Source organism: Taudactylus pleione, unplaced genomic scaffold, assembly GCF_031769625.1.
Source record: "Taudactylus pleione unplaced genomic scaffold, aTauple2 ptg002172l, whole genome shotgun sequence".
NCBI classification, from domain to species: domain Eukaryota; kingdom Metazoa; phylum Chordata; class Amphibia; order Anura; family Myobatrachidae; genus Taudactylus; species Taudactylus pleione.
In genome coordinates, this window is record NW_028286566.1 from 218179 (window position 1) to 231213 (window position 13035).

Below are 13035 nucleotides of genomic sequence, written 5' to 3' on the forward strand. Positions count from 1 at the left end.
GAGGCGGCAGTGACAGCCTCAGTGTCCCAAAACAGAGATGTGTCGCCGCTGTTGGGGGGAGGGGTGAAGAGGCCAGGATCTACATTGGCTGACTGAGATTTCCTGGCCTCTTTCTCTCATCTGCGGCGGCCGGCTTGCCTGACCCTATGGGTCACTTAGCCGGCCGATGTTCCCATAGATTAAACGATGCTGCTTTGTACAACACAGCTCGGATACGTAATGCATGCAGGAGGCGTGATGCCTCCTCCAAATGTCTCAACTCCACTCCGCTCTCCTCCAAAAGACCCCAGCTCACCTCTATCTTCCCCTAAGGCAGGAGTTTCGCAAACTCTGCCATTACAGTCCACGTTTCAAGGATATCCATGCTTTAACGCAGGTGACTTAATTAGTACTTCAGTCAATTTGGTTTACCCACCTGGACTCAAGCATAGAAATCCTTAAAACCTGGACTGTAATGGCAGAGTTTAGGAACCTCTGCCCTAAGGTCATACCTCACCTGTGTCCTGCTCCAAACACCCCAGCTCACCTCTGTACTCCTCCCAAAAGGTCTCCGCTCACCTCTGTACTCCTCCCAAAAGGTCTCCCCTCACCTCTGTACTCCTCCCAAAAGGTCTCCGCTCACCTCTGTACTCCTCCCAAAAGGTCTCCGCTCACCTCTGTACTCCTCCCAAAAGGTCTCCGCTCACCTCTGTACTCCTCCCAAAAGGTCTCCGCTCACCTCTGTACTCCTCCCAAAAGGTCTCCGCTCACCTCTGTACTCCTCCCAAAAGGTCTCCGCTCACCTCTGTACTCCTCCCAAAAGGTCTCCGCTCACCTCTGTACTCCTCCCAAAAGGTCTCCGCTCACCTCTGTACTCCTCCCAAAAGGTCTCCGCTCACCTCTGTACTCCTCCCAAAAGGTCTCCGCTCACCTCTGTACTCCTCCCAAAAGGTCTCCGCTCACCTCTGTACTCCTCCCAAAAGGTCTCCGCTCACCTCTTCTCCAGCCACCAACACAAAGGTCCCGTAATCACTCCTCAAGTGTGTATATCCAAGAGCCTGGTCTGAGGTACAGTGTAGAGATGGAGGGGGAATGAGTCATGGAGGTCCTTGGGACTACCCATGACATATGTTAGGTGGAACCTAGGACAGTGGGTTGTTCCTTAATCCCAGATAGATCTGAAAAAAGTAGATTATGCTGAGGGTGGGCAAGTAGGATATATTAATATTATTTTGCCATAGTACCCAACTCCCAATCATTACATTTCATTGAAAACAATATACTTACAGCCAGCAGTGAAGTAATTAGTTATTGCTGCAGCATACGTGATTAATGCAGAGCTGGAACATAAGGCTGGATTACACGGAGCTTCCTGCATACGAATCTCCGGCTCCAATGTTGGATAGTGAAGGTCAAACATCTGAGTTATTTCTCCATCGATCGGCTGCTGCCCTGGACCATTGTGAGAAATACAGGTTACAATGGGGGAAAAGCTGGAGATTCAAGATACGCGATTGTGTCTTGTTTATGGCGGAAAGGATGAACCTATAGATTGTAAGCTCTCTGATAACTGTCTGTACTGTTATATTATATAGGATTCATGTACAGGGTGGTATTATTGAAGTCGAAACATTGTCACAAAACATGGGGTGGGCATTCGTAGAAATGTGGCAGTGTACATTGAGTAACACTGAACTTATTTTCTGATAAACAGAGCTGTCGTGAAAACCAAAAAGCTAATAAACTTCCTGTGGCTGTGTATGAACGCGTCAGAGTTCCTGCCTTGTGGACGCTGTAATGACCAGTTGTGTCCAGCACAAATCTAGTAAACAAAACAGCCGTATTATAAATGAAGTCATCAGTTTCACAACAAAGGCGGATGGGGAAGGGGTCCTTGCTTTGCGTCGCCAGTGCACAGGGGCATTAAGTATTATGAATATGAAAAAGGTAACAAAATATACACAGGTGCTATGGATGCTCAAATTTCACAATAAAAAAAAAAAAATCAAAATAGAATGAAATAAAAGTAAATGAACCCTATCTTTTTCCACAATGTTATTTCAGTAAAACGTCTCTTTGTTGTTCTTGTTCAAAAAAATGTTGTTTCTGTATGTCGAAAAGGGAGGGGAATCTTCCTTAAGATGAAAAGTTTTCTATTGTATCGCGAGTGTTCAGCTCAAAAAGAAATAAAAAAAAGAAAACATATAGGAGCTCGTTCAGACCCCCTCGCAAGATGCGATCGCTCCCTGGCAAAAAGGGGCCGGATATTTAAATGAAGCGATCGCACTGCGTCGCGTAAGGACGCCCACTATGTTTTAGCGAGCTACGGCAAAGTGCGCTCGCAAATGTCTGAAGACGCCCCCTTGCCTCTCGCAACACACGTCATCTCCGGGAAATGATGGATTAATCGAGACCATCGTGAGCCATCGGAGCTGCTCGCAGCCCTTAGGGTTGCCTTAGCCTGCCTCAAGCACAGCGATCAGCGCTGGCTGAAATACATGCAGGTGACGTGTACAATGACGCTACTTTGCTAATTATGCACGCCCTTTAAACACCGTTTTGGCTGCCAGACACGCCTGCGTTCGCACTTCCACTCCCCCGTTTACAAGCACCTTCCCCTGTTACCACCCACAAACGGCGCTGTCACTCAAAGCAGCGACCTGATAGTGGCTTACGAGCTACCAAAATCAGATAGCAACGAATGGCATGCGCAGATGGGAGAAAATCAGAGCGAGCGATCGCGCCTTAGCGAGCGGTTCTGAATCAGGTCCTTAGTGTAGTAGGTTCTAAAAAAAATCGCACACTTTATTTAACAAATAATACAATCGCTTTACATTAGGGAATAAATCCAATAATCCATAAAATATGTATGCCGTTCAGAAAAGGTACATGTACACTTGTATAATCCTCCTAAGAGTGTTGTGTGTACCTGTACCTTGAAAGCTCCAGATTAATAGCATAAAAGGGGAGCTCCGGATATCTCCACTCCGTCCTTCAGATGGAAACCAGGACGCCTGCTGTCACCATTAGTTCCTTTTCATCTGCTGTCAGGGTAATTTAGGGTAGTTCTCCTTATGGTGTGGACACAGGGCCTGATTCAGAGCCGCTCGTAAGCAGCCGCTCGTTCGCTCCGAGCGATGTTCGCACATCTGCGCATGCATATGGTCGTAATGCGCATGCGCCAACCAGTCAGTGCGGTCGGAAATCGTGTGCTCGCAAAATAGCGAGTGCCTGCTAATTTGAGTGACAGGATGAGGCATTTATGGGTGGTAACAGGGGAAGGTGCTTGAAAATGGGGAGTGGAGATCAGAACGCAGGCGTGCCAAACGGACAAAACGGGCGTTTTAAGGGTGTGCATAATTAACAAAGCAGCGCCATCGACCACTTCACTTGGTTGTCTTTTAGCCTGAACTGCTCGCATGATTGCGGTAGGAAAATGCTACCACAAGAATAGCGAGCCTTTCGATGTACTCGAATAAATAGTGGAGATGACGTATGATGCGAGCGGCCAGGGGGAGTCTTTACAAAATAGCGAGCGCATGTTTCAGACGCTCGCTCAGAGGCGTCAACAGACCGCAAAGAGCGAGCGCTCAATTTAAATAGCCAGCCCCTTTTTCTGAACGAGCGTCCGCAAATAGCGTCCGGCTCTGAATCAGGCCCGCAGTTGGAATCACTCAATAGCAGCGAACGCGTTTCACATCCTGTAAGATTCTTCCTCAGGGCACTGTAGTAGAAAAGTCTTGTCACTCAGTGTGACCTGGTCCACCTCAGCTTCCTGCGTTCTCGGTTGTGTATAGCTGCTAATGAGCACCTTAGCAACTTGGGTCTCATCAGTGATCAGGAAAGTGCGGCCAAATAGAGATAGATACTGTACCCATGGCGGTGATCAGATTATAGAGTTCCCTAATGCGGACACCCCTCTGAGGAAATCCCTGTCTGGGAAGTAACGCATTAAGCAACTCTATAATCTCGGAGAGTGCTGGGCACGCCCCACAAAGTGACGTGAGCCGGGGTGCCGCCAGGCCCCACCCCTTTCCTACAGTTCCATCCCCTTTTTGGCCGGTGCTATAACCATTGAGATGGTTATAGTATTGAATTGTTGCGATGCGATAGCTAGTTGCCATCGCATCGCATGATTTGATGTTGGAAGCCCGGCAACTATTCGACGCCGGGCTTCTGATGTCCGTAACTACCCCGGAGTGACAAAAACGGGGGTTTGGGCCGCGAGGCAATGCCCCCACTTGTGAGGCCACGTGCACTACAAGCCCACCCACCCCTACCCGCAGTGGGTTGTCACAAGAGTTAGGGACGCCACTGGGCTTAACTGAGCAGTATTTTAGGATAAAGGTTGAAACTATTTGTATATTAAAAGGGCTGATTGTGAAGTGTTAGGAGGTTAATGTGTCATTTACACCTTTGCACAGTGTGTCTAATTCCACTTCTCCGCACACTTAGAAGCACTTCTAGTTTGCTAAAAGCAGGTCATGAACCCCATGAGTGTGGTTGCTCAATAAGTCAATGGCAGAATGCATGCAGTGATATCATTGAGGGAAAATACAATGGAACAGGAGTGCAGGCCATCTTGATATACAGACAAATTTGGTAATGTCGATAAAAACTTGATAAGGCAAATATACTTTAGATGCAGATAACATGAGATGCAGATTAAGTTGACAGTAAAGATACACTTGGTACAGTAAAAACTGGGCAAGTCAGATAAACTTGGCATGGCAAATAAACCTGGCATGGCAGATACAAGTCAGATCACAGGAGTTCACAGGAACACAAGTCCAGTAACACATGATACAAGTCCAGCAACATTGGTGAATGGCAGAAACATAACAGACAGAAGATTACCTGAATGGCAGAAGTTAATTTAACTTGGCAGACACAGAAGCTCCCAGGAGCTTATAGCAAAGCAAAGTCCAGAACATTGGAGTACACAGGAACAGGGACTTAGAAATCTCGCAGAAACATTAATGAAACATCAGAGGCAGGTTCCAAGCATGGCAGCTCAAAACAGACAAATAACATTAATGACCCAGCAATGAGTGCTGGGATCAGGCATACTAAATATACAGGTGTCATGTGTAGGCTATTTGGTAATCAATGAATAATTAATCAGAAGATAGCCCCTCTGGCAGGACCCAGAACTGCAGCTCACATATTAGGAGGCCTGGTGATCTCTAATTATGGGTAAACATACTGCTGGGAAACAGCAAAACAGAACAATGGCCCTCATTCAGAGCCATACGCTCTGAGCAGAGCGCACGCTCTGAATGAGGGCCGCCCTCCATAATTATGGAGCGTCCTCCTGGACGCTCGTATAGCTGTGGGTCACCACCCACAGCCTATACGAGCGTGCAGTTTGATGGCCGCGATGGTCTTGACCATCGCGACCATCGCCACTGCGAGCCGGAGCCTGCGGTTGAGGTTTTCAACCGCAAGGCCCGGAGTGATTTTGGCCTACCGGCTTCTGAAGGTAGGCGTTCCCTTGGGAACGCCCCCGTCAGGGAGGCACGCCCCCGGCACGCCCACCAAAGGGGGCGTGCTATCAATCAACATCGACAGCACGCCCCCTTTGATCAGACACAACGAGCGAAGGAAATTCCTTCGCTCGTCGCGTCTGGCGCATGCGCACGACGGAGCTCCCGCCGTCGTGCGCATGCGCAGTGCACAACATCGACCCACTTGCGAGCGGACAGCCGCTTGCGAGTGGGTCTGAATCAGGCCCAAAGTTCTAACAGCAGTGTGTTGGCTGTAGTGAATGGGATGTCTACGAGGGAGTGGCCTAACAACTCAAAAAAGACCTGGAGCAGTAGACGGAGCTTCTTGTACAGTCTGTTGTTAGATCAGGGTGGCCATTAGAGGGGCTGATGCCATCAATGGTGCCATTGATCCATACCTCCCAACATGTCCCTCTCCAGGAGGGACACAGTGCTCTGGTCCTGGACTTCCCTGGTAATGTATGATTGGTGGCGGCTCCAGAGGTGGGGCTGCAGCACAGTTCAAAATTCAAATAGGGGAGTCACACCAACTGTCATTTCACACACTGCCAAACATCACTGGCTGGGACTCACTGGCAGTTGGTGTGACTCCCCTATGTGAATTTTGGACTGTGCTGCAGCCCCACCTCTGGAGCCGCCACCAATCATACATTACCAGGGAAGTCCAGGACCAGAGCACTGTGTCCCTCCTGGAGAGGGTCATGTTGGGAGGTATGTTGATGCTTTGCATCAATTGCATGAATCTATCAATGGGAAACCATTAATGGTTTCACTCATCAATGGTGTTCCTGTTTGTGTTACACAGCGGGCAGCAGGCCAATCAGGGAAGAAGTGAGCCTGTAGGGGGAGGAGAAAAGCTCTGTGTCCACAACTTAAAAAACAACAACATTGCTGTTTCTCTACCAGATCACCGCTCATCGATTGCAAAACCATCTACCATCAATCGGCCATCCCTACTTTAGATACTTTGGGGAACCACAGAATCGCTGGATTTATCAGTACCTTTGAACTTTGATTCAAGTTACCTAATTCCTCCCCAAAACAGTGCGGGTGCCTGAGATATGTTTTTCAGCTTCCTGTGCTGGATAACTAAGCATCATTTGTTTAGCAGTTTGTGGCCTGATGAAGAATTGAACTTGCGCCACTTTGCGTAGTTTAAATTGCTCCAGTAAGCGCTGCACATGCTCGCAAAGAGAACAGACGCATATGCGCCAATGCATGCTCGCGCATATCTGGCGCTTACAGTTACTTGTTATGACTGGAGAGGAGGAACAGGGGATTGAAAGGGCCGTCTGGCATACGCTGACCACAATAAGGTCGTGGTCACACAAAGGCCGGCTCATGCAAGTCTTCTGATATAGGGCAGGCGCAATACACGATGATTAAGATCCAGAATCCAGGCGCGTATACCGGTGACGTGCGGTGCGGTAAATGGCTGGGGAGGCACCGGCTGGTATCAGAGCCAGATTTACAGACACATATAGGAACCCGAGGGTCCATGTGGGCATTATACAAAGGTGCAGCAGCATAAAGTACAGGAAATTTGGTGAGTTTTGATCAGGGATGTGCGGAAAAGGTAGTCAGGGGAGGCAGCGCCTCACCTGCCATACACATTTTACTCCAGAGTTTTGACTATAAAAATTATTAGAATAATACAAAGATGATATTTATGATTTTTTCTTCAACTTTTTCTTATTTTTAAAGTGAAAACTTTGGAGTGTACCCAAGTGTGACAGGAGAGGCTCTGCCTCACCATATCGCACATCACTGGGGTATACTGCCAATGCTGAAACGGATATGTCGAGACGTGTACTAATTTGGGGTGGTAACCCACAGCCTAGCGAGCGGCCAAGAGGCCGGATCATTTTTTAGATGCGGCCGCCCTCATTCAGAGCGAGTGCTCGCATTTTGCGAGCGGCTCTGCATGAGGTCCATAAACTTCTAGTCAGGGATAGAGGGGTTAATAAAGTTAAAGGTGTTGGTGCTTGTTTGACAGTGGGTCGGCAGCAGTGATAGGATGAGAGGTTAGGGGGTGTGTTATGTGAGAGGGTGTGGTGATAGGATGAGAGGTTAGGGGGTGTGGTTATTTGAGAGGGTGTGGTGATAGGATGAAAGGTTAGGGTGTGTTATGTGAGAGGGGGTGGTGATAGGATGAGAGGTTAGGGGGTGTGGTTATGTGAGAGGGGGTGGGGAATCTACTGTTGTAACTCTGCCTCTTTGATTCTGATCTCCCACCCTCCCTCCCCTATTATGTCTTGTGTCGGCTTTATTTCATAGCAGGATAGCAGGGAAAGACCGGCAATATTGAAGCGTCCATCTTGCGGCAGTAATAGCGGTGCGCACCCCTTCAATGCACTGGTTAGGCTGATTTCACCCTATTGGGGTCAGCGGCACCTCTCGACCGAGCAGGATGGGCGTTGGGGCCACATTACTCGCTCTGAAAGGGATAGTTGGCCCTTGCAAGTTTTAAGATCACACTCGTGAGTTGTGATATCCTTTTGGCCTAAGACAAGTGGACGCTGGTTGTTTGCCGTTCTTTCTTCTGCCACCATACCTACCATTGTAACCAAATAAAGCTGACCAGTTATTTTAAACGGCATAACTTGGTCTCGTGTGTTTATTTTAGTTAAGTTTAGTTTAAGTTTATGGGTCACATCTATCATCTGACGATAGAAAGTTTAATGTACGGAATGACTGAATAGTATTTCACTTGGTGAACTATAGGCGCTGTCCCATTACAATCTATGGAATATACTTCATGTAGACAACGACTAATAGTAACATTTTTAAATATGCAGATAAATAAGTTTATTTGAGCAGAATGACTCCTATCCCTGTGTTTTACCTGGTAATTCCAGAAAGCAAAATGCACATAGGGTCAGACGCAGAGGCGTACGCTAATGCAAACACATTTGCGAATGTTAACGAGTGAATCCTCACAGCGAGCGCAATCGCAAATTCATTCGCCGAGTGTGCACAATACGGCTGTGACCACCGATAATCGCTCAACTGCGTGATAATTGCCATAGCGTTCTATTCTTCAGGCCCAATCTACGCAGCTGTTATGCGGCAATATGCTGACACCGCAGCCGCCAGGAGTCACATTGAGACGCCTACCTGCGGCTTTACGTAAAATGTTGCAGCATCAATTGTAACAGTCCCGAGTAATCCTATGGTCACGGAAACTGAGACGCCGGAGCCATATTCCGTGCGTACGGGTGAGACATGTCCTCAAAATGGTCATGACACGCCTGCGTTCCTTGCCGCCATTCCCCGTTACCTCCCCAAACACTCCCTGACTGTCAATCACACTGCGAGTAAACTGCCATTAGTAAACTGCGCCCGGAGGCGGCCGATAATCGCTCTACTGAGAAAACATCGGCCTAGAATAAATCTCTGAATCAGACCCATAGACCCTGCTATGCTAGCGTGAGATGTCCAGCACAATCCGGTGTTAATGGGGCACAGATATAACATGGCAGGAGGCACCTTGTCATTTTCGTCTCGAGTACAAGCGCCCATGCGATGTAAACAGGAAGTCTGGCAGGAAGTGATAGGAGTCTGTGACAGGAAGGGGAAAGAATCCAGCTCAGGAAATTGGTGTGAGAGCTGGATTTGTGTAATGAGTCAGCCTCCATCTACTGAGTGCTGAGCCGTTTGGACCTGTCTGACAAGAGTCCTATTATCACCTGAAATAAAAAAATAAGGCCTTGATTCAGAGCGCTCGCTCTGAATCAAGGCGGGCCGGTTTTATTTTTACCCCAGCCTCCAGGCCACTCGCTAAGCTGTGGGTGACCACCCAAGCTTTAGCGGGCGGCCTGGCGATGGTCGCGATTATTGCGACTATCGGGCTTGCAACGAGACCCTTGTGGTAGGGTCCCATTCACCGCAAGCCCCAGTGAACTTCCTGCTTTAAGAGAGCAGCAAGTTCCTTCGGGAACGCCTCCGTTTGTGCAGCTACCCCCCCTCCCTGCCTACAAAATGGGGCGAGCTGTCGATCCACATCGACAGCCGCCCCGTCTTGTAGCGAGCCCCGGAGCGAGTGATTTCTCACTCGCTCCAGGGCTCGCGCACGCCCGGTGTCTGACCATTGACCCGCTTGCGAGCGTTATGCATCAGGCCCTAAATCCCTCTGTCCTGGGTGACGATTGGGGCACAGTATAGTCGCTGTGCCCCATAGGACCAGTCACATTATTCCGGCTGTACCATCACAGCAAAGGGACACATTTTCTACTAGGTTATTTTTAAAAAAAAAAAAATAATTTGCTGTAAATAATACAGAAAAATACATTAATGCGCGGTTTTGAGCCGCAGGAAATGTGGACGCCCTCCGCTACTTTATGCTCCTGCTTCTCTGCCATGCACATTTCAAAGTCTACGCCCCGTTCTCGGTCTCCATAAAATAAATACATGGGCAATATTTGCGTGTCAAAATCTTTTTATTACACTGCTTGAAGTCTGCCTTAATATTTGCTTATTCTCCCCGAATGTCCAGGAGACTGCTGAATTGGTGCGCAATGGGCAGGGATATGTGGAGGGTGGGGCGTGATGAGGCAGTTTCCAGCATCATTGTGGCTTTGTCCCTCTGCAAAGTGCCTTGATTTGCAGTATTGCGCAGTGAGGGGTGGGAGCGGGCAGTATTGCGCAGTGAGGGGTGAGGGCGGGGTTAGCATGCTGGGATTTTTCTCTACCAATGGCCTGCCTGTTTATATGCATAGGATTGTAGTCTTCTGCAAACGTGAATTGGAAAGTGCAAAATGCAGCCATAGGATGAGATTCTCATAGGTTGGGGGAAATAGTCAGTTTTTTTCAGGGAAAATCTGTACGTCCTTCTGCCATTCAGGGACCCCTCCCCCCCACACACACACTAAATGCACCCTCACCGGTATATCTTGTTTAAATAATCAAATCCTGCAATTAGGTGCATTCATGTGTCATCTGTACTAACCCTGATTCGCCCAATTGCATCCATCAGCTGATCTATGCTGATGCCACCAATGTGCCTCCCAAATCTATGTGCCACCTGGGAGAACGTTTGTGCGGCCATCTTGCACTTTTTAACTAGTTTAGCTTAGAGCATGCTGCTCGCTGAGTTTCATTAAGCCCCCTCCGGGAGAGTTTAGGAGGGGGGCAATGCACTCCAAAAGGCGGGGGCGTGGCGCTGCATTTTTGTGGCCCCGTCCCCGCTGTTTAAAGCCAATTTGTTGCATTTTATAGTGGATCTATATGTCATCATAGCACGGTCGTGGTTATACAAAGCCACTATTCTCCACAGCATTGTTACAGCAGATGGTGGGGCCTAGGATGACACAAATCACGTCATCCAAACTCCAGGCTGCCCACTTCAGTCGGCGAGTAGGCAGCACCAGGAGATGTGCCAACTCTCTCAGAAGACCGGCAGAGCCCCCCAAATTCGGGACTCTACCGACCTTTCAGGAGAGTTGTCAAATATAGCCAACAGGCAGCCACGGGGAAGCATAATGCCCCCCCGAGCCTTCAATTGTAACCCCCTCTGCTGTGTTGTCATGTTTGTTTGTTATAATAACTTGTTACACTTGTATAGAAGGATTGCTAATATATTATTATTACAGACAAGTGAAGGTGTTTCCCATATCATCCACTCAGATGCTGTCTGTCATTTTCTGGAAATGAAAGCTGCAATCTGATTGGCTGTTACGTGCAACACCACCATTTTTCTTTTTTAGAAACTTTAGTAAATCTACCCCTAAGGGTAATGTGCGGCCCTCCTGAAGGTTAGAGAGCTGCACAGTGCGGCCCCCAAAGTAAATCAGGTTGCCTATGACTGAATTGGGGGATGTTAATACATCGGCTCCTATAACGGCAGAGAGGAACTCGGATATTAGGGCTGATTCATCAGAGGACGACAATGCAAAGCTTCACACAAGCAGCTTTCCAATTCCGTCCTCGCTAAAATGCATATGTCTGACACCTCCTGCTGCCTGGGATCACCATCAATCGCGATGTTGGACGGCGCCGGCCAGCTGAGTAAGCTTCAGTTTACGCAGGCTGGCCAGCATGCGAGGCCAGGAATCTGCATCCGTGGACCCAGATCCTGGCCTTGCCACTCCCAGAAAATGGGAACGTCACGCCCCCGTGTCTGGGATCGCGGGCTGCCCTACCCCCCGCACCACCCCGTAAACACCTCTGTCGGTCAGTCAGGCAGAGGCATCCGGTTGTCTGCGTGCCCTCCCTCTGCGTATAACGGGACCCGATAATTAGGAATCTGCAGTCAGCAGGGCCCATAACCCGCTGTGTTTATATTACAGCATCACCATGAAGGATCTGAAAGCTCTGCTCCCCCACATTAATTACCGGGTGCCGAACATGAAATTTCTGCGCGACAAACTGCAGGTGAGTGACCACTACCATAATCCCCTCTGATGATTACATTTTCTGGAGGTTTATTTAATAACATGGTGCCTAAATGTGCTATAACTGATAGAAACCTGTCATCTTATAGCTGCCATTTCTTCTAGCAGTTTAGAAAATGACAGCCAATGTCTGATTGGTTGCTGTGGGTTACAGCATGTTTGTATTTATTAGCCCTTGGTTTGATGCCCTTTCACAAATACAGAGACTTCCATTAGTTGCTAGACTACAGTACTAGTCTGTAAAACAAATCCTGTGTATCCCTCAGGAGATAATAAGATGAGATAGATTTGTAATCGGGCTCCTGCAATTCCTCTTATCCCTGCGTGACGTGCGGATATAGAAATATATATATATATACACAGGTATATTAATCTCCTGTTTTCCCCCTCTCTCGCGTTTAGGAGATCGAGGCCCGCAGCGAACTGAGTTTCCTGCACTTTGTCCTATTCTACAAGAACCTGATGTTTGACGCTCAGAAATCAGTAAGTGTCTGTCCTGCAGACCCCATTAATATGCTGCGAGCTCCCCGGATTACCACCTTCCCCGGAACAAGACTGAAATGTTAATTTATTTTCACGGACAATAGGATATTGTGTTGCTGCCAGGGACAGTGGGACTGTTTATTGGTGCGTAGGAGATAGAATTGGACTCTGGCCACTGCAAGAGTTCTGGTGGACGGACGACGCACCTGAGGGGGGTCTATGGTTTTTCCCAATACCAAACACAGATCCCATAGACAGAGCCCAGTCATTCGACTACTGATAATATGTGTATACATATGAATGCAGAACACTCATTTCATTCTTGTCCAGGATAATGTTTCACAATTTCTTAGAGAAGATCTGATGTTAGAAAACTTTGTAATGGAACTTCAGCGTTTCTGCAATAAAAGCGATAAAGCGGACGGGATTTTTCAGTAACAAACTTGGACAACAGAAGATAAATTTTAATGTGCAAATTATTCCAGACAGTAGCAACATGGACTTCATAGAGCAGGGGAACTCAACATTCTTCCCCACAGCTGCTGTGGAACTACACATACCAGCATGGCCTGTCGCAGTTTTTCTATTCGTGCATTCTTAAACTGCTGGGATATGTAGTTCCACAGCATCACATTTATCCCTGGCAGCTAGCCTCCAGATAAACCCATTGGGGG

The 13035-nt window shown here is 48.1% G+C and overlaps 1 protein-coding gene across 2 annotated transcripts in view; it reads left to right on the forward strand.

Moving 5' to 3' along the window:
- LOC148433687 (1-phosphatidylinositol 4,5-bisphosphate phosphodiesterase gamma-1-like) overlaps nt 1–13035 on the forward strand; it is a 167358-nt gene that overhangs the window by 86384 nt on the left and 67939 nt on the right. For both annotated transcript variants that reach the window (XM_088465836.1, XM_088465837.1), the window contains exons 5-6: nt 11774–11858; nt 12281–12361. In XM_088465836.1, coding sequence (XP_088321962.1) covers nt 11774–11858; nt 12281–12361 — 166 coding nt within the window. The remainder of the gene's footprint in view (nt 1–11773; nt 11859–12280; nt 12362–13035) is intronic.